At 48.8% G+C, this 9,497-nt stretch overlaps 1 protein-coding gene across 2 annotated transcripts; it reads left to right on the top strand.

The window, feature by feature from the left end:
- The first annotated feature begins 2,375 nt into the window (after positions 1 to 2,375).
- Positions 2,376 to 5,929, top strand: LOC119277325 (F-box protein At2g41170-like). 2 transcript variants are annotated; one of them, XM_037558594.1, is made up of 5 exons: positions 2,376 to 3,653; positions 3,801 to 3,883; positions 4,109 to 4,287; positions 4,410 to 4,484; positions 5,111 to 5,929. In XM_037558594.1, exons 1-5 carry the CDS (start codon positions 2,976 to 2,978, stop codon positions 5,296 to 5,298), a joined length of 1,203 nt encoding a protein of 400 aa, XP_037414491.1. In that variant the 5' UTR covers positions 2,376 to 2,975; the 3' UTR covers positions 5,299 to 5,929. The 2 variants fall into 2 exon arrangements, with proteins under 2 accessions (XP_037414491.1, XP_037414492.1); XM_037558595.1 differs by having other exon boundaries at positions 2,378 to 3,653; positions 3,804 to 3,883.
- The last annotated feature ends 3,568 nt before the right edge of the window (positions 5,930 to 9,497 follow it).

Raw genomic sequence — 9,497 nt, 5'->3', positions numbered from 1 at the left:
TCCAATCCAAGTCGTCTCGTGCTGGCCTCGCCTCCGCACGCCACCGAGGCTCTCGTTCTCATCGCGTCATCCTAAATCAAGGAGGAGCCTGACGATGACAATGATGAATCCAACGTCAACTGGGCGAGCTTAAGTGGGAGCCGGAATCCCTGTTGCTCGGTCCACCTGCGACGGAGTCAGAGTATGAGCAGCAGGTCTAGGTGGCGCTCCGCAACTCCATGCTCGATGGGTCCACTGCGGGCGACATCCCTGTCGCTTTGCTGCCATGGCGGCCAAGGATGTTGCCCGCGTTTAAATAAATTTCATCTAGTATTCTTATTATATATCAAACACTTTTCAATTTCATATAGGTGTGTTTAAATTTCATGTGTGAAATCTTTTAACGTCACATGTATGTGAACAAATGCAGACGTCCATTTGGGAATAGCATTGAGGACGTGTCTGCGGACAAATAGGGACGTCTGTTTAGGGTATAGCGCTGGACATGCCTTCATGTAATTATTAATCAGCCGCGCATGGCCACAAGATATTCAGAGAAACAATGAAATGAATTGCAACTTAAAAGATGCCAACATGCCGCGTTGCATAGATGAAAATAGCTTTTGCAAGAAAGAATGAAGGTAACAAAATTGGGATCCATCAAAGCAACGGCAGAATCTGCAGAGTACATTGGCCAATTACCTACGTTGAGCTAATGCATGATTAACAAGGTTATCCTCCTTTATCCTTTCCACAAAAGGCCATCCCGATCAGCAAACCACGATCCGACACCAAATCTCGCTGCCCATGGCGCCAGAATGGGAAATAATAGTGAAATACTCCAACATCGCTGCTTGCGTGTCCTAATCCTTTTCGAAAATGTTAACGCCCACACGTGTGGGCATTAGCCAACTCACCCACACGTCTTCATCTCCGTCCAGTAACTTCTGCACGAATCTTGACATGAATTAGCTGATTTTGTATGCCACCTAGGACAACTCGCGTGTGTGGTGTGTGAGAGAGGTCGCCCACACATCCGTTTTACCACACGGAGGGGCCGGTGTGTGGGCGTTCAGCAGTTTCGCGCCACACGCCACTTTGCACGCACACACAAGGGCTAGTGTGTGGGCATTTGCCATCTCGCCCACACGCCCGTCTCCTCTCCCACACCCAAGCTGCTAGTTGTCATGTGTTTTCGCAGCGCACATGGCAACTGCCTCTAGTGTGCTTTATAAGCAGGTGGCAACTCTCTTTTTTTACCCGAGTGCCATGTGTTTTTGCAGGGTACACGGCCACTGCCTAGTGTGCACGTAAGCAGATGGCAACTCTCTTTTACCGAGTTGCCATGTGTTTTTGCATGGTACATGGCAACTGCCCCACCGTGCACGTACATGGCAACTGCCCTAACGTGTACGTAAGCAGATGACAACTCTTTCTTTTTACATGGCAACTGCCCTAGCATGCTTGTAAGCACATGGCAACTCTCTCAACTGCCTAGTGTTAGTATGTGGCAACTCCTAAAGTTATGAAATCATGACAACTACATTAGATCAGACCATACATGGCAACTGCAGTTGAGCAACCATGACAACTGCAGTTGTCCGACATGGCAACCGTAGTTCAGCGACATGGCAACTGCAGTTAAACGAACATGGATGAGGGTCTGGACCATGGCAACTGCGGGCGCGCGGTGGGCGTCACGCGTGGCGTGCAGGACCAAGAGGGTACGAGGCCTGACATACGGGCGTGTGTGCGTTATCAACTTCGCCCACACGCACGCGTGTGAGAGGGTTCAGGAGGAAAAAAAAAGGTGTGTGGGCATTAGTTGTTTTGCCCACACGTAGATGTATGGGCTGGTTGCTGTCCATGCCACACGAGGCGTGTGGCACAACTATCCGATACACCACACGTGTGGCAGTTATCGGGACCCATCCTTTTTAGCACGCACAGCACGCACCAAACAAGTGGCTAAATCAAAGCCGAAATCTTTTGACCGCGGCGGAAGCGTGCAGCAGCCATTTTGTTGTTGCTGCTGCTGTGGCCCGAGTGTGGTTGCGCTCGCCCTCGAGGTCTGAGCAACCGAGGAGAATTTGGGGCAATCGTGATGTGGCCTCGCCTTGTTTTCTCCACGCCCTCCGTTGGACGCAAGGCACGGCTCGATCCAAATCTCTTGTTTGGTTGCTCGGCTTAACCACTAGCAACCACTAATCGACCTCCCTGCCTTGCCGGAACGAACAACGCACGGTTGTTTTCTAAGTATAATGTGCAAGAAAAAACAGAAAGTATTCCAGGAGCACGAGTGTTTGGTTGCTTGCCACGGAAATGCTACGATAAAGATTGGCGGGGTGGTGTTGGGAGTTAGCAATAAGTAGTTGTCTTCACTCACCGTTTACCAACCACTATCGACCTCCCTTCTTCCGGCGGCGACGAACGTGCCCTACAAAAGGAGAAGATCGCCACCATTGTGGCCACCTTGACCCAACCCATTTTACCTCCGGCGAGTCTACGCCCCACCAACCAAATCCTCCTCTGCAAAGTAAATTTACGAAAGCACGCACAAGAAACACGCAGCAGCAACAGCTCGTGTGAGCGTGGGCGGCACAGCCGAGCTAACGGTGATCACTACCATGGCACCATGCTCGTCGTCCTCGTCGTCGTAGTAGTGTACTACAACTAGCAGCGACAGCGAGGGCGAGCGTGCAGTGCCGCCACTGTGGACAGCTTTCCGGTGGGGCAAGAAGCCAATACATCGAGTTAGAGGGCAAGGAGGCAGGAATCATTCGGCTGCAAAGTTGCCGGCGCCACCTCGTCGGCACTGTCCCCGCTTTCCTGGGCCGCGTGGGGGCCGCGCCTCCGTCCCCGCTGGTCCTCCTCGCCTCTGGTTGGGTCTGGGTGTGCTGCCGCTGTCGCTGCGCCACCACCACCACCACCGCATCGGCACCAGCACCAGCTGCGGCTGCTCCCATCTTTTCTTCTTGAGGGACAGAGAGAGAGAGATGCTTCCGCTCCTCCTTATATCCACGCTCCCGGCCTTCACGCTGCTCCTCGTCGCGCCCGCCTCCTACAAGCCCTGGAAGCTGGTGCGGGAGCTCGGCCTCGTCGCGCTGCTGCTGGCGCGGGAGCTGCTCCGGCACTCCGCGTCCGCCGCGGCGGGCAGGAAGGAGCAGCAGGGCGCCAGAATGCCGCCGCCGCCGTCCAGGGCCAAGACGCCGTCGCCCGCATTGGCGGAGGACGACGCGGACGCGCTCCCGGTGCTCGACCTGCCGGAGCTGGCGCTGGAGCGCGTGCTGGAGGAGCTGTCCCCGGCGTCGCTCGCCGCGATGGCGTGCGTCTGCGCGGGGCTCCGGGACCGCTGCTCCATGGACAGCCTGTGGGCGCGCCACGTCCGGCGCAAGTGGGGCCGCGTGCTCGGCGCCGCCGCGCGCAGTGAGTGGGAGGCGGAGCTGGCCGCCAGAGCGGCCGCCGCCACCCTCCCGCGCCCGGCCAGGCGGCGGGGCTGGGCGGACTCGCTGGCGTGCGCGTGGCCCTTCTCCTGGATCGGCCGCCGTTGGCTCAAGGAAGACGCCGCCGCCGCCCGTTCTGCACCCGCGCCTCCGGCGGACACGGTGGCCGCGTGGTACCGCGCGCTCGAGTGTGGCGACTTCTGGTTCCCCGCCCAGGTGTACAACCGCGAGGTAGTTAACAACAGTTACTATTCAGTTGTAAATTAATGTTTGATCCGCCATTAGATTAGGTAGATTAAGCACAGCTCGCTTTGCTGTTGTTTCTTTCCTGCAAAAAGCTTGTCATTGTTTAATGGCGGGAGAATCTGTTGTGTTTAGCAGGACGGGCATGTCGGGTTCTTGCTCTCGTGCTACGACGCTCACCTCCGCTACGACCGGCGAACCGACACCTTCACCGCCAGGTACCACTCACCAGTCACCACTCCACTTCACCTGCCGTTACCTGTTACGATCCGGCCGGGCCGAGATCGATGGAATTGACTGGTTCATAGGCTGTTCTGATCATGATCAATCAGTGATCGACCGAGATACGTGTGCACTATGATTTAATGCGTGAAGGCGATCGGAGCATGGATATTTTTGGCGTTGCTTTGAATGTGGTGCTGATGGGTTCTGAACTACGATAGGTACCCGCCCCACGGCCGGAAGCCGGCCAAGGAGGAGGAGGGCGTGCAGTGGTGCAGGGTCCGCGCGGCGCCGCTGAGCACGCCGGCGCAGGACCTCCACGCCTCGGCCTGCCTGGAGGACCTCCGCCCCGGCGACCACTTCGAGATCCAGTGGCGGAAGAACAAGGATTTCCCCTACGGTATGGATGATTCTTCTTCCCGATCACGACGCCCTTGCAGAATCGGCAGCTGCATTTCTGAAATTCTGTCGGTATGGCGCCATGGCATTTGGTGACGGATGCTTTCTTGTGATGGATCACAGGCTGGTGGTACGGCGTCGTGGGTCACCTCGAGCCGTGCAACGCGAACGAGCATCTCTGCCGCTGCCACGAAGACGGTAACGACCCACTTCGTTTCCTCGAATTCTATGTGAAACATGTGAAGGGCCTCTTTGATTCGCAGAATTGCAAAAATGCAGGAATAGGAAAAATGTAGGATTGGAATGACATGGCCATTGGATTCTTACAGAATTGAGTTTGTTTGATTGTGCCAAAGGAAAAGCAAAGGATTTCTTTCAAGAGGTTGGAGTGGATGTTAGAATTCCTATAAAATGTAGTACAAATGAATCCTTAGGAAAAATTCCTATAGGATTGTATCCTACGAATCAAACAACCAACACAGGAAAAATTTCAAAGGATTCTAATCCTTCAAAAATCCTATGAAAATCCTTTGAATCAAATAGGCCCGAAATATATTCGGGAACATGTCGAGCGCATCTTATCCGCACAGTATGATCAACTTGCGTGAAACGTCGTGGCTACAGTCTGATCATGGCCCTCTCTCTCCCGTGATCTTGTGCCGTTCGTCCTATCCAGTATGCACAGTCCAGAGTCTGTTAGTAATATATCTAGCATCTATTCTCGTGCCTTCTTATCCATATCCACAGCATGTTCCACTTATTCTTCTGTCATTGTGTTGTGTGCGCGCTTATCTGAATTTCTTTGGGTGTGTGTGCTCTGTCAGATACGATCATGCTGGAGTTCAAGCACTACGCGGCCGGGTCGAGGTGGAGGCAGACCACGGTGAGCAGGAAAGACCACCGGGAGAAAGGGGACGAGACGGACGGTTTCTACGGCGGCATCAGGAAGCTGCAGACCGAAGACGAGATCTCCACGTGGCGGCGATTCTGGCCGGTCGACGTGCTCAGCTGAACATGGGCATATCTTCCGCTCCGTTGTACAGCTGCTTACCGGTGGTCGCCGAGCTGCGGCGTTCCTCTGAAGAATCCGTTCGCATGCTGCCGCCGCCGAAATTCTGAATTGTTTTGGTACTACTGGAAAATTCAGATGGGTACGCGGGATTTCAGAGTTCTAGCAGCAGAGAGGCAACGATAGGCTTTTTATGTGAATGATGATGTACAGCTTTACCAAGCCTTCAGTTTGCACCGTGCTGCTGCCGGATCCTAGACTTGTAGATTTCTGGAATTTTACCTGGTATAAATCGATGTCCAGTTGTATTTTTCCCAGTCATTGTAGCCAGGTAGTATATCCGGTTACGCGGCTGCTCCGGACGCGGAAAGCAACCTTGTCCTCACTGTTACTCCATTGTTGTACGGATTTGACAATCAAGTGCCTAATATCTGGCCAAAGAGTACAAGTGCAAGCCTCTATCCGAGAGATGATCCGCGGCAAGGGACAGAGGCTTGCTTAAGTATAGTCAGCAGAAATGCGGTGTACAAGTTTGTAACTTGGTTGATCCTATTTTATCTTTCTCTCCAGGCATGTGGCTTCTAGATGGGTAGTTGTTGATTCATCCTTGTATCGCTTATCTATTTTTGTCCTACACTATCTTTGCAGCGTTGAATGTACGTTGAATTTGTGTTTATGATCGTCGTGCATGGATTTACATGGATTGGGTATCAATATTTGAGGATTGTAGTTGTGCGGAGGGCCGAATGGGGACCGGCCCGGCGCCGTCTTGAACGCGTCCGCGGGCGTATAGGAGCTCGGATTAGCTATTCGTGGTTGTAGATGCTCTCTGGTATCCATATTATACATGTACAATTTGAGAATATGTCCCGTCAGGCCTCACAGCCGTAAATAATCAAATCAACAGTAGCGGCTGATTGGTGAATGGTGATGCGGTAGTGAAGTATGCACTTAATGCACTTTATGTAGGTTGCCCTAGTCTATATTTAGCTGGTGTTCCATTCCCGCAAACAAATAGCCAGTTTCTCACCATGTAATGAAAATTAAAAACAACAACCAAGTAAATTGCAAGAAAAAGAGTGCGGCGAGGGTAAAGAATGGGAGGGTGATGTGATCAATGGTGAATATGAATGAAATGCATGGGGAATTCGAGCCACACAGCGGCAATGCAGGCATGATCATCGACTTGAGCTTGAGTGAGTTTGGTAGCTTGAGGTGGAGATGAAAACCCTAACCCGTTGCAGGCCTCTTGGGCTGAAAGGGAGAGAGCCGGCTGGGCCCAGGCCAGCAGCCGCGCGTGCTGGGCGAGGCCGCAGCCGCGTGCTGGGCCGAGGCCGCAGCAACGCGCGCTTGGCCGAGGCCGCGGCTGAGTTGCCGTTTTTTTTTCGTTTTTTTAATTGTTATTTGTCCGGTTTTTGGGCAGATTTTAAATAGTTTTTCTACTCAAATTTCATCCAACGAAATTTTGTTTAGAGTACAGAAAAGTAAAAGAAAAGTTCTGAAAAGAAAAATAGAAAAGTTTCTGCAAAATGAAAATAGAAAATTTTCAGAAAAAGAAAAATTCGTGAATTTTATAAAGAAAATAATAAAGTTCATAATATTTTATTTAGTAAAAGAAAAGTGTCTGTAAAGAGAATAAAAAGTTCGTGAATTTTTATTCATGTTTTTCCGCTGCGTAAATAATTAATAGTGCTCTTTTACAAAGAAAATAAAAGTTTAGATAGAATTAAGTTTTTAAGAGCATATTAAAATTATTAAAATGAATATGATTATGTTATTTTTTATGATCAACATTGTTAATAACATGATCATGTTTTATTATTGAAATTTAAAGGTGCATTTATTTCTAATACTTTGCCCAACGGTAATATAGATTTAATTCCATAGACAACGTTAGATTAATGCATATGATTTTTATACTGATCTCACTTAAGTTGTGATTTCAGAAGGCTTCCACTTAATAAGTTGCCTAAAAGATGTTCCGACACTGAGAAGTGACAATTACACTGAGTGGAGGAAGAAAGTAGAACTGGCATATGTCTGTGCTGAGCTGGACTGGATTATGGACACTCCATAACCGGTGAGACCTACAGAGGCAGTCAGAGAGGCCACTGATGATGCTGCTGCGTAGGATAAAAAGAGGGGGGATCATGCCCCTGTGGAGATGTTATACTCCATACAAAGCCAAAAGTGGGTCAATGCAAACAAAAAGTGCATGACATTTATAAAAAATACAACTGAGAGCGCCATTGTGGGCTCAATTGCAGAGTGAACTACCGCTGGGGAGTTGCTTACAAAGATAAAGAGCCAGTTACTGGCCCTTCAAAGATATATGCCACCCAGGTTTTAAAGCAACTGGTGATAGAAAACTACACAGGTGGTAGTCATGGAATAAGAGAGCACATCCTCAGGATGAGCAACATGGCAACAAAGCTTAAGCCCATGGATGAGGATCTGGAGATCAAACCAAAGCTCCTGGTCCACCTGGTCATGCTTCACTGCCAAAGAAGTTTGAAACTTTTGTTGTAAACTACAATATGTCACCTGGAACATGGGACATTGAAAAGACAATAGCAATGTGTGTCCAAGAAGAGGACATACTCAAAGCCTCACATGGTGGTTCACTCAACTATGTGAAGGATCACAAGAAACAGAATTACAATCAAAACAACAAAAGTTCCCCTTCAAAGCCACAAGGAAAAGCTCCCTATCAACATCAGCGTCAGCAACAGCCTTTCCCAATGGACAAAGACACTTGTCTCCACTGTAAGAAGACCGAGCATTACAAGAAAGACTGCCCTGATTGGCTGAAGTCAATCATGGCAAAAAGAGTTAACAATATAGTTTCCTTTGTAAATGAATCCTTGTATACATAGTTTTCAAAATCCACTTGGTGGATTGACTCGGGAGCAACTGTTCATGTTGCAAATTCTTTACAGGGATTCCATTCGATGCAGACTACACAAAGAAGCAAAAGACGCATTGAAGTGGAAAACGGAGTTGAAGCAGAAGTTGAAGCTGTCGGTGACATCTCCTTGGAGTTAGCTGATGGATTCAATCTTCTACTTAGAGATGTTTTATTTGTTCCATCATGTCATATAAACTTAGTTAGTGTTTCTTGTTTGGACAAAGATAATTATGAATGTTATTTTGGACATGGCAAGTGTGCCATATGGTTAAATAATGCTTATGTGGGTGATGCTTTACTACACAATGAGCTTTATTTGTTATCACTTCGTGAAAAAGTTTATTCTGTATGCAATGTGAAAGAACATGTTTCCGCGTTGAATAAAGAACAAAAGAAAAGAAAGAGAACATTCGACTCACCGAAATTGTGGCACTGTCGCTTGAGCAATATTTCCAAGGGGAGAATAGAAAGATTAGTCAAAAGTGAAATTCTTCCTCCGTTAGAATTCTCAGACTTAGAACAATGCATAGATTGCATTAAAGGAAAGTACATAAAACAAATCAAAAAGGGTGCAATCCATAGCACAGGCACACTAGAAATCATTCACACTGATATTTGTGGACCATTTCCGGTGAAAAGTGTGGATGGATATGACTCGTTCATAACATTCGCAGATGACTACTCTCGCTATGGATATATTTATCCAATCAAAGAAAGATCTGAAGCATTGGATACATTTAAAATATTCAAAGCTGAAGTTGAAAATCAACATGATAAAAGAATAAAGATAGTAAGATCCGACCGTGGGGGAGAGTACTACGGTCGGCACACTCCATATGGCCAAGTCCCTGGACCTTTTGCAAAGTTCTCGCATGAGACGGGCATAGTAGCCCAGTACTCAATGCCGGGCGAGCCTCAACAAAATGGAATAGCTGAAAGGCGCAACCGTACACTTATGGATATGGTGCGCAACATGATGAGTTACTCCACCTTGCCATTGGGATTATGGACGGAGGCGCTTAAAACCGCCATTCACATTCTCAATAGAGTACCAAGCAAGTCGGTGCCCAAAACACCGTACGAGCTATGGACAGGAAGAGTGCCCTCCCTACAACACTTCAAGGTGTGGGGGTGCCCTGCTGAGGCCAAAATGTTTAATCGAAACATTGCAAAGTTATATCCCAAAACAGTGAGTTGCCACTTCATTGGCTATCCAGATAGATCAAAGGGTTTTCGTTTCTACTGCCCAAACAAATATACAAAGTTTGTAGAAACAAGACATGCAATCTTCTTA

Source organism: Triticum dicoccoides, chromosome 3B, assembly GCF_002162155.2.
Source record: "Triticum dicoccoides isolate Atlit2015 ecotype Zavitan chromosome 3B, WEW_v2.0, whole genome shotgun sequence".
NCBI classification, from domain to species: domain Eukaryota; kingdom Viridiplantae; phylum Streptophyta; class Magnoliopsida; order Poales; family Poaceae; genus Triticum; species Triticum dicoccoides.
The sequence above is the reverse complement of the archived record's forward strand: the minus strand, read 5'-3'. Positions and strand labels throughout refer to the sequence as shown.